The 18,247-nt window shown below is 34.4% G+C and overlaps 1 protein-coding gene across 3 annotated transcripts; it reads left to right on the top strand.

Annotated features, from left to right (window-relative positions):
• Window positions 1-251: 251 nt before the first annotated feature.
• Window positions 252-17,949, top strand: ncam3 (neural cell adhesion molecule 3). 3 transcript variants are annotated; one of them, XM_049467528.1, is made up of 16 exons: window positions 253-476; window positions 1,696-1,767; window positions 3,059-3,256; window positions 3,946-4,113; window positions 4,575-4,721; window positions 4,848-4,965; window positions 5,923-6,077; window positions 6,505-6,629; window positions 7,723-7,843; window positions 7,935-8,102; window positions 8,872-8,991; window positions 10,917-11,044; window positions 11,989-12,151; window positions 12,907-13,108; window positions 14,154-14,273; window positions 16,101-17,949. In XM_049467528.1, exons 1-16 carry the CDS (start codon window positions 413-415, stop codon window positions 16,144-16,146), a joined length of 2,115 nt encoding a protein of 704 aa, XP_049323485.1. In that variant the 5' UTR covers window positions 253-412; the 3' UTR covers window positions 16,147-17,949. The 3 variants fall into 3 exon arrangements, with proteins under 3 accessions (XP_049323487.1, XP_049323485.1, XP_049323486.1); XM_049467529.1 differs by having other exon boundaries at window positions 256-476; window positions 3,946-4,083; XM_049467530.1 differs by lacking the exon at window positions 14,154-14,273 and having other exon boundaries at window positions 252-476.
• The last annotated feature ends 298 nt before the right edge of the window (window positions 17,950-18,247 follow it).

The raw sequence follows: 18,247 nt of genomic DNA, 5'->3' as shown, positions 1-18,247 counted from the left end.
TCCTCAGTAAAGCGAATGACAGTGCGATAATTTATCTTCTTCTATCAAGCCTCCAGAGACAGCCCAGCTCCCTCCATCCGGCACTCAGAACCAGAGTCAGGGAGGGGGCGAGGAGGGGTTGGGGAGGGGAGTGCATTCGGCGCCTGGGAGGGCAGGGCAGCTTTTGGGATCCCGCTTGTCGGCGGATAATTTGAATAAAAGATCAGGAGGTGGGAGTGTTGGCTGGGGAAGAACAGATTTTAGATTTTACTGATAATGAGGTTCCTGTCTGTCTCTGTCTTCTTTCTCCTCAGAGCCTATAAAACCTGCGGCCCACCGGAGAGACCACCAAGTTCTGTGAGCTTTTACCCAGCAGGTGTTCAGAGTGGAGGATCAACTGTGGAAGAGAGGAAGAATCAGCATTCCTGCAGAGATGGCTACATCCCTGTTCACACTGAGATACTTTGCTCTTTTATTTCTTTATTTAAGGAGAGCAGGTAAGAATGACTGCTTTATAAACTACTACTGCTAATAACATTATTAATTATGATGGGAAAAAAATGCTTTAATACTAATGCAAATAATGAAATGTATTATTGTGATATACATTATTGTTATTGTATGGAAATTAAATGATTGTTAATGATAATTATTTTATTTTATTTAATTAAAATTATTATAGAAACAATTTTGCTATTTATAGGTCTATGTTTCAGTCAAATTAACATTGTTGTTTTATTCTATAAACTAAATTTCAAATTTTCCAAGTTTCAAATAAAATTATTGCCATTATTGCCATTTAGAGCATTTATTTGCAGAATATGAAAAATAGCTGAAATAGACCTCAAATAATGCAAAGAAAACAAGTTCATATTCATAAAACGTTAAGAGTTCAGAAATCAATATTTGGTTTTTAATCACAGTTTTAATGCATCTTGGCATGTTCTCCTCCACCAGTCTTACACACTGCTTTTAGATAAATTTATGCCACTCCTGATGCAAAAATTCAAGCAGTTCAGCTTGGTTTGATGGCTTGTGATCATCCATCTTCCTCTTGATTATATTCCAGAGGTTTTCAATTTGGTAAAATCAAAGAAACTCATAATTTTTTTTTAAGCTGTATATAAAAATGTCAGCATTTAAAACAAATTAATTATGTTTAAAATTCTTTGTTATGTGTTATGTTATGTGTTACACAATTACTTATTGCACACCTATACTAATTAACTAAATAATTAATTAATACACAAGATTACAGAGTTAATACACTTACACATATTGTGGTTATTAAAATAAATAATATAACTTAAAAAAAAAATAAAAACTATATAAAAATACCTTTATTTTGTAAAACATCATATTGGTATGTCAGATAATGAGGGTCATGTCTCTGTATATATTTTAACAGTGGCCAGGGCTACTGTACAGGAAGAAATAGAGTGCTGTAAAGGAAGTTCACCACTGCCAAGGGCCATTAATTCCTTTCCTGTAGGCCTGTCTTTAATCTACTGTTAGACCATCAGAGCTTTTTCTGGCCTTACTCTCATCTGTCCTTAACAATGAGGCTGTATGCAGACTTATGAATGCTAATAACTTTCAAGGACATGCTCTCTCTCTCTCTCTCTCTCTCTCTCTCTCTCTCTCTACAGCATCTTTGGTCCTATATGATGTTATATTCAGTAGCTTATAATACAATCCTCCTGTCTTTTTTTTCAGATGCTAAAGTGGAGATCATCAGCAGTGAAACAGAAATTAAAGTGGGAAAGGAACAGTTATTACTGTGCAAAGGTTAGTGTGCTGGTCCGACATGCCGAAGTTTAGTTATCTATTTTACAATTACATGTTTTGTTGATTGAGAACAAGTGGAAATGAAAATCCAGCAGAAAAAAAACAGAATATGAATTTTTTTCACATATTAGGCAACAATTATTGCTTAATTAATATCTTATGCTCATATTTTGTCCCAAAATGTCACAGCAAATAGACAGTAATTATTATTTAATTATACTGTGTGAGAGAAAATAATTCTCTTAATTCTGTACTTACTTTTTACTTTTCGCCTATTTTTACTTAATTAACACAGCATGTATTTAAAAAAGTTAGGGTTCTCTGTAGTGATAAAGTCAAATAATCAATTGTGAAAAGGAAGTATATTTAAGAGCATTAAAAGTATGTTCAAATTAGGTAAAGAATACTAAAAGTTAATTAAATATACTTTCTTTGTATTTCCATAAAACATATTTTAAGCAATGCTTTAAAGTAAACATCGTGTTGATAGAAAATATATATATTGTCATTAAATACTGCTTAAACTGCACTTTAATGTATTTTTTGCAATACATTTACAATATACTTCAAGTGGATTAAAAAGGTGTTTAAAAACACATACTTAAATCTACTTAAGTTCTCAGAAGCACTCAAACGCAACATTTAATGCTTTTATGTTGTGTTTAACTATAGCTTAATTACAACTGAAATATACTTAAGTTGCCATAAGTTGTTCAGAAATAGTAAATTTAGTATTTATTTAAGAACATATTTTAAAAAGTATGTACTTTTCCATGTTAAGCATAATTTAAATATATATATATATTTAATAGATTTTCTTTTACAAGGGATGAATATCCTGATAATGCCAATCTTGGTGGATTTAATCCAAATTTCAATGGGTTCTTATAAGTTTATTTACATTAGTTTTTGAATGTGAGAAGTTTTATGGTGTCATATCATGTTTTTTATTTTTTGCTACGCAGTCTTTTGTTTTCTTTGTAACAATAAAGTTATGCCTTTTTATGTTTCCAAATCAAAGTGATGTTTGGTCTTCACAAAGATTAACGTTTTAAATTAATCAAACATTTAAAACAATCAAACATTTTAAATTACAAAAGAAAAACAAAATACACTTATATTTAATACAGAAATGCTGCTTATGTTTAAGGCAGGATTTGTCAATGAACCCTTCAGAGTTTCGAATTTTATAAAGTTTATGGATCTGTGCTGGATTTATGTTGTATCATGTATCAGTAATTTACATTTCTTCTATTTTGTATTCTCTTTATGTCGTCCTCATGTCCTCCAGCTGGTAAAGATGCTGACATTGTGTGGCAAAAGGATGGACAGGATGTTGATGAAGACCGACATGTACTGGAGAAAGTGGACGAGACTTCTACTAAACTGTATCTGAAGAAGGTGGATCTGACAGACAGTGGAACTTACACGTGCAAGTGTGACTATGGCAGTCATGAAGACGAGTCATCCATCAAAATCTTTGTCTACGGTAAGAGTCATTTTATTATTACTATTATTATTATTATTATTATTATTACTGTTTTTTTATTTGTCCTGTAAATAGCATACCTATACCATTTATACCAATTATATCTCTATGCACTAGATGTATATATATATATATATATATATATATATATATATATTTCCTTTACTATATATAATTTTTTTAAAGTAGCTTTTATATATTTCCTGTAATTGTTTTTGTATATATAGATTTATCATTATTTGTTTTTATATATCTTTTTTTCCTGGCCTGTTTCTCTGTCCTTTCCTCTGTACTGCTGTAACATTGTAAATTTCCCCATTGCGGGATTAATAAAGGATTATCTTATCTTATCTTATCTTATCTTTATTAGTTATATTTATTTATTGCTCATTTGCACTGTTCTTTTGCACTATTGCTGCTATTTGCACTTTTGCATTTCATTGCCATGTAACTGTATTGAGCAATGACAATAAATTTGAAAAATCTAAATCTTACGCCTTAACTCCAGATTAGACTCTAGTAGTCAATAGCTAACAGATTTAAAATCCATTTAATGTTGAAAATAAATCACTACATTTAATTTTCATAGCTTTTGACCTGTCGCTTTCACATCAGTTATTGGTTTAAAGTGTTTTTTTTGTCTTCTGTTGCATCTTCTAATTCTATAAATCCATGTAATTCATTTTTAGAGGAACCAAACTTTGGCAAGACGAAGACCTACCACGAGTTTCTGGTTGATAAGACAGTGCGCGTTCCGTGTGTGGCAACCGGGAAACCCGAGGTGGAGGTCAACTGGTATCGGGACGGTCAACTTGTGACCAATGATGGTAGGACCCTGACTACAGGCTATCCATGTGGTACGGTGGTCTCCTCGCCTTCCTCATTCTCTATGATGCCTGCATACGGCAGAGTGGAGGGGTGGTGATGGTGGACGACAATGGTTTTGGGGTCGGGAGCTCACCGGCGCCTTTTTTTTTAGTTTTTTTTACCAATTTGTCATCAAATTGAGAGATGTTTCCGGACGGTGGGCTGGAGAACATCTTCACCATGGCTTTTGATCAAATTTCTCATTTGTCTAACAGCGAGAGTGAGATGATACTAACTCCATCGATTTGATCTGATTTCTCATCTGTCTAACCCTCAGAGTGAGAAAATACTAACTCTCCAAAAAACTGCACTGCCCCAGGTCAACAAAACGCCACCATTGACAACCTTAAAAGTGCATGTGCTGTCTTAGCCTTCGCTTCATCGCAATGAGAAAAAAAAGGAGTAGTTAGTGATCGACTCTGATAATGGCTTCACCGCTTATTTTCCACAGGAAGTCGTCATCTCACCGTCCTGCCGGACAGGAACCTACAGATTGCGAACATTAAGAAGGATGATCATGGGACCTACACCTGTCTGGCGAACATCAAAGGTCACCCAACCTTATCGAAGAGGCTCGACGTCTCTGTTGTTGTTAATAGTGAGTACTTGCACAAGGAAAGCTGATGACTTTGATGAATAATGGTCTAAACCATTGGGTATAATCTCTTTTAGAATCTGGAGAAGATTGTTAGTGTTAACGTCCTAATCTTCTTGGCTTCTCTAGTTCCACCGTCTGTGGTGATTCGTGAAGAACGGTCACATGTCCACGCTGGACCAAACACAAACGTGTCAATCATCTGTCTGGTCACTGGAATACCAAAGCCAAACATCACCTGGACAATGTAAGTACATTAACAACACAATGGACCTTTTTAAACTTTAAATAACCAGAATAGTTAAAGGATTGGAGTTTATCCAGTTTATTATTTTGTATTCGAGAAACATTTGCTAAAATGCTAAACTTTTTTTTACAAACTAACAAAATGACAATAGAGAAAGTAAGTAGACTGGTAAGAATGAGTTGTTTTCCAAATGCCTTCCCAAATACCAGTTCTGCTTAAAATGTTATAAAACTTTCCTAACCTATTATTATGGTAACCTACTATTAAGTAAGGTAATTTCTGAGTACTTTGGTATGCTCTCATTTACAATATGCAGATCAGTCTGTCAATAATACCACCCCCCTGCTGATACTGCCCTGCCCAACCATCTGTGTCTCACTGCTTTTAGAGGCACACTGCTGCTGCTGCAGCTCAGCCAATCAGCTCTCCCTCCTGCCCCACCTCTAAACCCATACATCACCCAGTGCCCCTCCCAAACTACCCCTCCCATTTTTTGGCCTTTTTCAAATTTGAGCTGAGGGTGGAATCAGCAAAAATCAAGTTAAGTGACCCTTTAAAAAGTATAGGCAAGCTTTAACCCTTTATAAGTTATATTTTTTAGCAGGAAATGAGAATTACTGCTTTATCTTTATAATTCTAAACTTTACCAAAAGTGGTCTACTTTCATAATAAATAAAGGCAACAACTAAAAAAAAACATTATTTACAACAAGAATGAAAGAATATCTTGCACATATACACACTTTTATCTATGACTTATTTTAACACCTCATTGAATTGGACGTAGATATGCATTGTAACATTTTATTATACAAATAAATAAACAAATAAATACAAAAGAAAAAGGTAATGTATGGTGATGGTGGCACAGTGTTGCCCTTAGGATATTTAAAAAAATGTTTTTATGGGTTTGATAATCTTGTCTCGGTTTTCTGTTTCTATACATCTTCTCTCTCAGGCCTTCTACCTCAGATTCCTCTCGCTACATTTACAACTCAGACAAAAGTGAACTCACCATTCCAGCCGTGGCCAGAAGTGACTTTGGGGAATATGTCTGCACTGGCAGCAACAAGCTTGGAGAGGACAGCAGGGCATTTATTCTAGACGTCTCAGGTGAGAATCCAATGAACGTGTGTCCCAATACTTTTGTCCATACAGTGTCTTATAGGCCTTGAGAACACTGGTATGCTAGTTGTAGTGCTAGATAGCAAATACGTCTGACAGAAACGTAGAGCGTTCTGTTGTCTAAAGTTTACTGCAGTGATAAACAGAGACACGGAAAATTTAGCATTGTGTAAGCACCCTCTTCCATTCAGTTTTCATTCAGAGATTTTATTGAATTTGACCCCTTTCTTGCCTTTAAAAGTAATTATTTTTAACTTTATTTAATTTGGAGGTTTCATTAACCCTATGTCAGCTTTTATGTGCTATTTAATTAAGTGTTTTTTTTATTCTCAAGGATATTTTAAATATTAAGTCAAAATGTGTAAAGTCCCTTTTCTCCAGGTGGTTAACACTTCTTTTCCCCAAATGTCCTCAGAAAGCCCATCTGTGATCCTCAGCGAGAATAAGATGGCAGTGAAACTGGGAGAGTCTGTGTCTGTCTCCTGCAATGCCACCGGACATCCTGCACCCAGCATTGAATGGGTTGACCATGAAGACAAGGTAAAAAAAAAACAGCAGAGCACAGCATAACCCAGAACAGTTTTAGAAGCTTTGCATAATAAAACATACTTGTAGAGTGAGATGCTTGCAGTTATAGCATTAGGAGAGACTTTAATAAATAGGGCTGGACCAAAAATGTAGACAAAAATCCAAGTAAAAAAAGCTAAAAATAGGTCATAAATAGAAATAGACAAACAACAAACAGACAGATATTTATACATGAGTTTACAGTTGAATGCAATCAAAACTCAGTTGAGGCGGATCTACTAATAAGGTACTGATTGGATGGCTGATACACATGATTGAGAAGTGCAGTCTGGGAATTAGAGTTCATTAAGGGGAAAGGAAGGTGTTTTAAAGTCACTTTTGTTTACACCTGATCACTTCATGTGACTAGCATCTGGATTGTATTCTGATAAAATTTGAATCCATTTGCATTTACACTTGATATTCAGACAAAAATCTGCAAAACAATTGCTGTGTGCGATGGAATATCCTAAATCACTCAATGAGCAGCAATTACTATTGGTGTTTTGGGTGTACTGGGAGGAATTTTTAATATGTCTTTACCTTGTATACAGCTCTGGAAAAAAAATATGAGTTTCTTTGATTTCACCAAATTGAAAACCTCTGGAATATAATCAAGAGGAAGATGGATGATCACAAACCATCAAACCAAGCTGAACTGCTTTAATTTTTTTGCACCAGGAGTAAAGGCATAAAGTTATCCAAAAGCAGTGTGTAAGACTGGCGGAGGAGAACATGCCAAGATGCATGGAAACTGTGATTAAAACCAGGGTTATTCCACCAAATATTGTTTTCTGAACTCCTATGGTTCCTTTGGTGTACTGCAATGTGTTAGAATGATTACACCGCTTTGCTGTTTATGTATCAACCCCTTCTCCATAGTCGAAACTCTTACTTATCTTTAGCTTTAACTTTATCCACTAATCATGCTTTCTGACTTTTTAAAGGTTGGTCTTCATATTGACATTAGGACTGACCTCCTTTTAGCTCTTTTTAATTTTTTATATTGTAATTATTATCTAACTTGGTTTTCTTGTGTTTGTGTTTTAATATCCTTCGCTGGCAGATTGTGGAAGGATCTAACTCAGTTCTCTTTATTGAGAATGTGAAGACCACAGATGGTGGTGTGTATTACTGCAAAGCCAACAACAGGGCCGGAGACAACAAAGAGGAGTTCAGGCTAATAAGTAAGTGTTGGGATCCTTTATTCTGAATAAAGTATGCACTGGTCTAGAGTAATCTTGCCTTATTAACAGTTGTTTCTCTCTCCATCTCCAGCTGCACCAGCAGTACCCCAGTTTTTTACCGTCTCTCCTGGGCCAACGTCAGCCCACATCGCCCTGCATGCCCCGTTACCAGACGGAGGCTCCCATATCACTAAATATGTTATACAGTGGAGGAAAAGTCAACAAGATGAGTGGAGTCAGACTGCTATCCCTGTTACTGGTAATTTACTGGTTACTGGCAGTTTTGATTTCACAATTAGCTTTGCTAGCTTAATAATGTACAACATAATCATACAGCTCTGAAAAAAAAAGAGACCACTTAAAAATTATGACTTTGATTTTACCAAATTAAAAACCTCTGGAATATAATCAAGAGGAAGATGGATGGTCACAAGCCATCAAACCAAACTGAACTGCTTGAATTTTTGCACCAGGAGTGGCATTAAGTTATCCAAAAGCAGTGTGTAAGACTGGTGGAGGAGAACATGCCAAGATGCATGAAAACTGTGATTAAAAACCAGGGTTATTCCACCAAATATTGATTTCTGAACTCTTAAAACTTTATGAATATAAATTTGTTTTCTTTGCATTATTTGAGGTCTGAAAACTATGCATATTTTTGTTATTTCAGCCATTTCTCATTTTCTGTAAATAAAGGCTCTAAATGACAATATTTTTATTTGGAATTTGGGAGAAATGTTGTCCGTAGTTTATAGAATAAAACAACAATGTTTATTTTATTCAAACATATATCTATAAATAGCAAAATCAGAGAATCTAATACAAAAACGGAAGTGGTCTCTTATTTTTTTCAAAATATGTATACAGCAAAATGCACTCTGTTTTTTTATTCATTTAAAGTAATTATGACCTATTTTTATTGTTAGAATTATTAATATTATTGACCCATACTATCCTTGACATTTATTCTAGGTTATAACAAATTAGCCTTTTATATTCTTAAGATTTTTGTTTGTTTGAATTCCTAGATCCCCTTGTCGTCAGATCTCTGGCTCCATACACTGAGTACTCTGTTCGATTTGCGGCACAAAATGATTATTTTATTGGTGGTGTGTCTGCTGAGAAGAAGATCCGAACCCAGGCCAAACGTGAGTATCGTGTAACTCATTTTTGCTCAAAATGTTATGCCTGTATTATGTATGATATTGTGCAGTCTCAGTTTGATCATTTTTTCTATATAACAAAAAAGCAGTGATTTGTATTAAGCAGAAAATGTAAATTTTGTTATTATTTATTATTATTTATGTGTACATAACAAGATAAACAACTTTTATAATAGTTTTATAATGGATTTCTGCATATTTCTTCATATTTTAAATAAATATCAAATAGTGTGCTAGCTTTAACTTGAGGAATTATGTAACAACAGATATGTAACATATTTAATTTTAATTAAAAGCAAACATACCATTACCACAAGTTCCATGGGAATAGATAACATGGTAAAGATGCGGTTAGATCATTTCATTAGATCATTATATTTTTTGCTTTTTTTTTTAAACCAACAGCTACAAGAAATGTATGAAAATATACATTATTTAGCCATATTTTATAGCCGTATATTTTTTCATATTTTTTATTAGTTTTTTAACGACTGTCTGTACATAATGTTGTACACATTTATTCTTACCACACACACACTGTGTACTGTATTTCTCATTGCTAATTTCTTGTTTCTATATTTTGCATTTTCCATTCATCATCCATCTAACCAACCCAACTGATCCATTCTTCCATACCTCATCCGCCTGTGACCTGTTTCCTGTTTCCTGTGATGCTCATCGTAATTCCATTACTGTCTCCATCATAGACGGTAAATCAGCAGGCCTGATCTGAAATATGCTGTGTTGCCTAGCTGTGAATCACTGTGTAGTCGCTGCCTGAAAAAAAAGACTGTCAACTTAACATTAAAAGCAAAAATAATCAAATTTCAATAAAAATTAATTCATAGTACCGAGTCTTCTAGGGTGTTTTCAATCATGTAGTTGGTTTCTATGGTCCAGATCAGTTGATGAGTTTGTTTATTTGGAGTGTTTCTCCCTATGTTTTGGTTTGGTTTCACACAGGCACAAACCTAAACGCACCAAAATGTGCACCAATAAAAACCATGCAAGCATATTGTCTCCTCTGATTGGTACGATCTGTTATGCATGGAAGCAGGACAGCAAATATAGCGAGAACATTCTGTGTTCCAGCACAAATATCTGTGCAGTGTGAAGCTGCTTTAACATAAAACACACTGAAAATTTGCTACTACGCGTTTAAACACAGAGTTTTCAATAGGATGTGCAGCACAGAAATATACACATAGTAAAATGAGTCAAGCAGCTGTGAGTAGTGAATGCAGCACAGACCTGGTGTGCAAACACCATGGAGCAGCAGAGACAGCGATAGCTGTGGTAATTTTTGTTATCTGGCTAATATATCAGATTAAAACTGCACCTTATCAGCAGTATAGATTAAATAAAAGCAATATTATTTAATAGTTGGTGTAAAAACGCCATTAGAGTTTTAATATTGCCCCATTCCCCATTATATTTGGCTACAATAAAAAGAACAATGTCCAGATTCACATTAGAATGTGAAAAACATTTTTTTTTTCAGGCAGCACAAATATATATATTTATTTTTGTCAGTATATGAAGAAAATTACCAAATGTTACCCAGCCAACATGCTCTTGTGGGCTCTGAGTGGGTTTGTATATGTGTTGTTACTGGGCCCTGTCATTACAGTCCACCTCAATTTCACATGGGTCCCATCTAGGCCACATCCTCAGTGTACAACCCAGATGTTGCCCATGCTTAACCCCCCCTGGTCACCTTACTAACACTGGTGGGCATCCATATTTGGTACCAACATGGAACCCACAGACAAAACGTTCATGCAGGCCCTACATGGGTGTGTTATACGGGTAGCAACCAGTGTGTCTTTGTGTAGTTATCATTTATACTCACTTGCTGGCATTAATTTGCTTATTTTTCATCTGCCTCTACTTTGTGTTTCTTATTGTAGGTGAGCCAGACAGTCCTATGCTGTCTTCTGACGATGGCAAAATAGAGGGAAACTCTTATTCCATCCCAATCAAACAGCTGGACGATGGCGGCTCTCCTATTGAGCGCTTCCTTGTGCGATACAAGATGGTCAGTTTAAAATTGTTGTTGTCTTGTTCCACTGAGTTGTTAGATGTTACTTTCCTTGCACATATTTCAGAATCACCATAAAGCTCTAAAAAATAAGAGACCACTTAAAAATGATGATGTTTCTTTGATTTTATCAAATTGAAAACCTCTGGAATATATTTAAGAATTTTTGCACTAGGAGTGGAATAATGTTATCCAAAAGCAGTGTGTAAGACTGGTGGAGGAGAACATACTAAGATGCATGAAAACTGTGATTAAAAACCAGGTTTATTCCACCAAATATTAATTTCTGATCTTTTAAAACTTTATGAATATGAACTTGTTTTCCTTGCATTATTTGAGGTCTGAAAGCTCTGCATCTTTTTTTGTTGTTTCAGCCATTTCTAATTTTCTGCAAATAAATGCTCCAAATGAAAATATTTTTATTTGGAATTTGGGAGAAATGTTGTTTGTAGTTTATAGAATGAAACAACAATGTTCATTTTACTTAAACTTAAACCTATAAATAGCAAAATCAGAAAAAAATGATTCAGAATCTGAAGTGGTCTTTAAAATGTTTTATTATTCTTTTTATCATTTAGACATTTATGGGCCCTTGGTTGGACCTATATTGGAGCCCCCATTAATTAACTCTTAACTTATATAGTTATTTTTGAAACTGTATCAGCTCAGGATTGGGCAAAAATAACTAAAGTTACTTTAAGTGTATCTAGCTATATATGTGATTGTATACAATAAAAGTGACATTAGCTGCAATAGAAACCAGTGTAAAGTCCCCCACATGTGATGAACATGTAAGGGATTGTTTGTAGTGGCCGCAGTCCAAAGCTGCAGCCCTTAAAGCCCAGTGCTTTTATTAATATATAACCTTGTATATAACTTATTCATTTTTGTCTACAAATAAAGAGTAAAATATTGAACATGCGCATGTTTCTTTTTGACAGGAAAAGGAGGGCGAGAACTGGAGTGATAAGGAAATGCCTCCAGAGTCCAGCAAGATTGAGCTTCAAAATCTTCAGTACAACTCAGACTACCAAATGGAAGTTTTTGCATTTAACATCAACGGCTCCTCCAACCCGGCCAAGCTCAATTTCACTATTCCAGCAGGTACGGTTTACCATTTCATTATGTGTTACAACATTTCAATGGCATTTGTTGTGTTTTTCTTAAAGACATAACTGAAGCCATTTTAGTCTTGGTATAGCAGTAAATGTACACTATATTCAACATGTTGAATTGAATTGTTACCTGGGAGAATGGCTTGGGAATTTTCACACCAGTATAAGTTGTGAGGTAGTATCTTGGGAGGGAGGCTTAGTCATGAGCTTGCCGGTTCGGATCCTGTTTTTGTTGCTGGCTATCAGCTACCTGAGTCCTGAGAGAGCACATCTGGCCTTGCTCTCTCTGGGTGGGTGGATGATACTCTCTCCCCTCATCACTCCAAAGGGTGATGTCGATCAGCAGAAGGCTGCGTCTGTGAGCTGATGTATTAGAACCTAGTTGCCGCGCTTTCCTCCGAGCATGCTGTGATGCTACTCAGTAATGCTGCATCAGCAGCAGTAAGAAAAGAGGCGGTGGCTGACTTCACCTGTATTGGAGGAGGCATGTGCTAGTCTTCACTCTCCTGGTGCTGGGGATATCACTAGTGATAGGGGGAGTCCTAATGAGTGGGTTGAGTAATTAGCCGTATAAATTGGGAAGAAAAATGAAAAAAAAAAAGTCATAGAAGGCATTACTACCACAAGTGGACTTTGGCAAATGAAAGCTGGCAAGTCCTTGTTGGCTTTCTTTGCCATATTGAGCAGTTTTATTTTTTTATTTAACACATACACCCATATATACTCCTCTGTACTCTCTTGCAGCTGTACATAAGGCCAGTTTGGGTAAAGGTGGCGTGGCCGGCATCGTTATCGTGATCTTCCTGGTGCTGTTGGTGGCAGTGGATGCTTTCTGTTGCTATACAAACCACTGCGGCCTGCTCAACTTTGTGGCCAGAAAACTGTTTGGCCACAAGGCGTCTGTGACTAAGAGCGTGGAGGAAGGAGTGGTGAACAATGCTGCTGTGTAAGTGATATTTTACTGTTTAACTAAGTTACTTAGTTTCACTGTGATATCATATATCTAATATTCACTGTGATGTAAGGGGTGGTAGATGTAAAAAAATTAAAAAAAATGTAAAAATCTAATATTATTATACTTCATAGCCAAAAACCTATGTGACCAAGTTGACCAAGACATTGGCTTTGGGTTTTGAAGTTTGTTATACTTTGCTGGAGCTATGAACTATTGGTGGCATAGATGTGCGATACCATTTTGTCATATTAGCATAATTGCTGCACAAAAAGCAAACGTCATATATCCAACATTTCTTGGCCAACTGACTACATTTAGCGTATGAGACATTTTTGTAATTTAGTCGTTTGAACATTTAATGAAATTACTGAAACAATACAGCGCTCAAAAAAAATTAAGAGACCACTTCAGCTTCTGAATCAGTTTCTCTGATTTTAATATATTTATAAGTTTATGTTTGAGTAAAATAAACATTGTTGTTTTATTCTATAAACTACGGACAACATTCATCCCAAAATCCAAATAAAAATATTGTCATTTAGAGCATTTATTTGCAGAAAATGAAAAATGGCTGAAATAACAAAAAAGAGGCAGAGCTTTCAGACCTCAAATAATGCAAAGAAAACAAGTTCATATTCATAAAGTTATAAGAGTCCTGGTTTTTAATCACAGTTTTCATGCATCTTGGCATGTTCTCCTCCACCAGTCTTACACACTGCTTTTGAAGAACTTTTTGCCACTCCTGGTGGTGGTTTGATGGCTTGTGATCATCCATCTTCCTCTTGATTATATTTCAGAGTTTTTTAATTTGGTAAAATCGTAGAAACTTACATTTTTTAAAGGTCTCTCAGTTTTTTCCAGAGCTGTATGTAACAGTCTGTTCCATAGAGGATCTATGTGTTCGTGGTCAAAAAAGAGAATGTTCACTAATCTTATACCACAGAAAAAGGCTTATTAAGGGATAATTATAGTGAGTTATTACTGTGAACTGGCCTACCTCCGCTGAGTCTCGATCTGTGTGTATGCTTTGATCCAGAGACATGAATGGGCTAGAGAAACCAACAGATAGCATCCCAAAACAACAGGCTCAAAACGGGGCGACGAACGGGGTTCACTCGGAGGTCACGTCCGACAAAGCCCCCCTCACCAAATTCGAGTAGGTGCACATTTCTGAGGGGTGGATGCTCCCAAAAACTACCATCCACAAAAAATGGCAATCAGAAACTTCCAGCATGTCATTTAGTAAATAAAAATTTTAGAGTCAATCAGCCATTTTTTGATCCCCATCTTACAACTTTTATGAATTGTAATCACTGTCATTCAAAGAAATTTTAGAGTTGCTGTCATGTTAAAAACTTGTATATTTCTATATATTTTTTTCAGTGTGACTTTTTTTGTTTTGAATGTTTAAAAAAAACCCATTTACTCTACTGTTTTTTATAACTACACAATTAAAAGTGATTTAATTTGCACTGGCACTGTTCCAAATCCAGATAGTTTGGTCTGGTTATGTGATACAAGCCTACCCTGGTGTAAAAAAAAAAATATATATATATACTTATTTGTACTTAAAACATATTGAGAAATGTCTAAATATGTTGTAAATCTGTAAAAAAAAACTGATTTATGTACTTGATGTACAATGTATTTGAAATATATTAAAAGTACATAAATATTATGCTTTCATCAAATGTTTGAAAGTAAACTTTGATCATACTTTTTAAAAAGTACAATATAGTGTATTTAAAAAATATATAATTCAGTATACTTCTAAAATACTTCTAAATATACTTTTGTACATTTTTAACAAAGTTGTTATAAACAACTGTTACAGTAGTTCACTTAACATAAGATGTATTATGTAACTTTTTAGAAATTAAATGAAATTACTACTACTCATTTTTTTACAATTTAATAAAAAAAAAGTAAATTTGTAACACGCTAAAAACTGTATTACAGTATATGAAAATATATTTTTATATTCAACAAGTATACTAGAAATGTGCTACTTACAAAAGACAGGAACAAGAAGCATATTTGTACTCTAATGTAAATATATTCAACATCAGTTCCAAGATCAGTCCTAATATACCTGGTGTATAATAGTGATACAGTTGTAATACTCATTAAATGTTTTATAATTTTACTGTAAGCATATTTAAAATATGGGGTTACATACATGAAGTAGTATGTTTAAATGTTACTTAAGTATATTTAAAATAGTTCCATTTTAGTACAGTTAAGTAAACTTAGCACAATTTAAGTAAGACTTTTGTACTATTTTTATACAATTAAAGTATAATAAGTCCAAAAAATAATAATAAGTATAAAAAGTATAATAAGTCCAAAAAATATATACTGATTTATAATAAAGTGGCTACAAGAACACTTTAGTGCACTATAGCATAATAATGCTTATTATACTACTTTTTTCACTAGGGTATGTAGAGCTTTTTGATCAAACACTCAGTTTGTGCAAAGCAGCTGAACAGTTTTGGCCCTTTTTGTGTCATAAAGATACAAATACAAAAGTAACACCCAACCAGCAAAATGGGATACCACAACAACCAACTGAGATACCATAGCAGTCATTTAGTATACCTCAGCAACTGCCAAGCAGGCCCATAGAAACACCCTAGCAATCCCTAAACAATATAACAGCAGCACTCTGAAATAGCCTAGCAACATTATAGCATATATCACCTAGCAACAATATAAGAACAACATAGCAACCACATGGGACACCGTAACAGCAGTCAGCAGCCCTGAAATCTCTTTTCACTACAGCAGAAAATTTTACACCTAATTTTGTTAAATTAGATTTTAATTTATTGATTGTTTGGAAGCTTTATCTATTTAAAAGTTGGTATTTTGGATCTACAAGGTGTTCTCATGACAGCAACACATTTTTTAATATGATCAGAACAAGCTATTAAAGCATGTCAGTGTGAATAACACATATATATTTATTTTCTTCCTTTAGGAAACCACCAGCCAATGGCGACTCATCTCAGGAAGCACGACTGTAAAGACTTGACGCCGCTGTTTTTTTATATATAAACTCTTCGAAACCAAAGAAAAATAATGTCTTAAGGAACCCAGAGTCCCGGACAACTGATGCTAAAGTGTAGCTCATGAAATTTGAAGGTATTTTTGTCTGTATAATAGCATATAATCTCCCATCAGAGACTACTATGTTATTACCACACAAATTTAAAATAGAGCTCTTGATGAGAGTAAGGAAGCAGCTAACTGTTTCTACAGTACCTAACTAATAATACTATATACTCAGTATAAAAGCAACAGTGTCAAAATATATTGTTGGAATTGGCTTTTTGCAAGGCACCAATACTGTTGCTTTATCTGACAAGCTTTCAAAGTTGATTAATGAACTATACAGGACAGTACAGAAATAATAGTTGATATAAGCGCTGCATATACATCCATATATGCCTTTAGGGTGCAAAGAATGCAGTATACACCATCATCTCCCACCTGCTTAATGAAAGATAGAGTCTTATACAGACCTGTAGAGAATAAAGTGTGGCTGTCCAGTAAAAAACAAGTATCTCTAAAACAGCAACTTTAAAGGAGAGAGAAAAAACAATGTAAAAAGAGTTTATTTCAGGTCATTTTAAGTATTTCTATTGGTCCTTTCATCAAGAAATTGTGGCACAGTGTTGACAATTGTGTTTTAATTATGTCGTAAACTAAAAATCGAGATACTTGTTTTTCATTGGACAGCAACAAAATTTAGTATTACATGCATTTTAAGGATAATATTTAGCGCGAAAGGCTCAATATGCCATCCAGTGGCTTAAAATCGATTATACCACAGTTAGTTCTGACCTCGCATTGGCTGATTGGCTGAGAACCATACTAGAAGTACCAATATTGCACAGTAATGGCACTCTGAACAAAGCTCTTCGAGTATTAATTTACATACACATACAAACATAGCTTAACAAGCAATAATGTCAGTGATTACAAGAGAGGCTTTAATAAGTATAATTTATCACTGTAGTAAAGTCACAAATTAAAACTAAAAGCAAAAAAAAAAAACTACATGTTGCTTATAACCCTTAAAACCTTGCTTATAAACCTAATAATTGGGAAACATACTGCTATTATGTACTGCTTCTCGACTACCATGACTCGTTTATTCTGTCTTTTTTATCTATAAATATTCTACCATATAATCTAATAGTAAATGGAACTGTGGTATAATTGCAATAATACACATATATCAAGGATCTTGCTATACACCAGTGCCAGTATCTCACAATATAGCACTCCTTCTTGTGTATTATTGAATCATTAATTGTTTTTAGTTTTATCTACACATGATACTAACCATGATGCTAACAAAGATAGGCAGCTTGTTAGGCTAACTAGATAGCTACTTAGCCAGGACTAACTTAGCATGTGTGGGATGAATGGGATTGGTTGCTTAATTGATTGATTTTAAGTCAGATATTAAGTCTGATATTTCAGTCAGTTTTGAGGCTTCCGGCCTCTCCACACACTAGACAAGGGGACAGTGAGGCCGCTCATGTATTACTTACTTATTTATTACTGTGCTAACATCATATTTAACACTTTAATATGAGCAGGTAAATGCGAATAATTAGTTATCACATCCACTAATTTTCCAAGCCTAGTCATATTGTATTTCTTAATAGCTTTTATTTATTTATCAAATTGACCAAGCTATTAATTCCCTAAGCTATAGCTGTGTCGTGATGCCCTATTCACCATTCCCCTACATGCATAAATCCAGATCAGATACTTCTGTATAGTTTATACACTATATATATATATATATATATATATATATACATAGTGAACAGGGCACAGTTACAAAAAAAGACTCATGTTTAAAAGTGGTAAATCTTTAAGATTAAGGTATAATTTATGTTCTGCGGGAGTTTAGAGTTTAGAAAACTCAGGATTCTTTGTGTAATTTTAGAGAGAAATTAATTATATGATACAATTACGTGATATGCATCCTCAAATAAAGCATCTTTAATTTATTTCATATATATAGATATATACATACTGTACATATATACATATATACATACGCATGCACATGCACCCAATGCAGATTCTAAAAGCTTGTCAGGTTAA

The sequence above is a fragment of the Astyanax mexicanus genome, chromosome 1 (genome assembly GCF_023375975.1).
Source record: "Astyanax mexicanus isolate ESR-SI-001 chromosome 1, AstMex3_surface, whole genome shotgun sequence".
Lineage (NCBI taxonomy): Eukaryota > Metazoa > Chordata > Actinopteri > Characiformes > Acestrorhamphidae > Astyanax > Astyanax mexicanus.
This window is presented reverse-complemented; position numbering and strand designations above follow the sequence as displayed.

What these genes read in the sequence shown, in the direction of transcription:
- ncam3 (XM_049467528.1), top strand. Translation starts at nt 413, where the DNA reads ATGGCTACATCCCTGTTCACACTGAGATACTTTGCTCTTTTATTTCTT. An exon ending in GATCCGAACCCAGGCCAAAC is followed by an intron (nt 8,992 to 10,916) that starts GTGAGTATCGTG and finishes TTCTTATTGTAG; the next exon opens with GTGAGCCAGACAGTCCTATG. An exon ending in GCCCCCCTCACCAAATTCGA is followed by an intron (nt 14,274 to 16,100) that starts GTAGGTGCACAT and finishes TTCTTCCTTTAG; the next exon opens with GAAACCACCAGCCAATGGCG.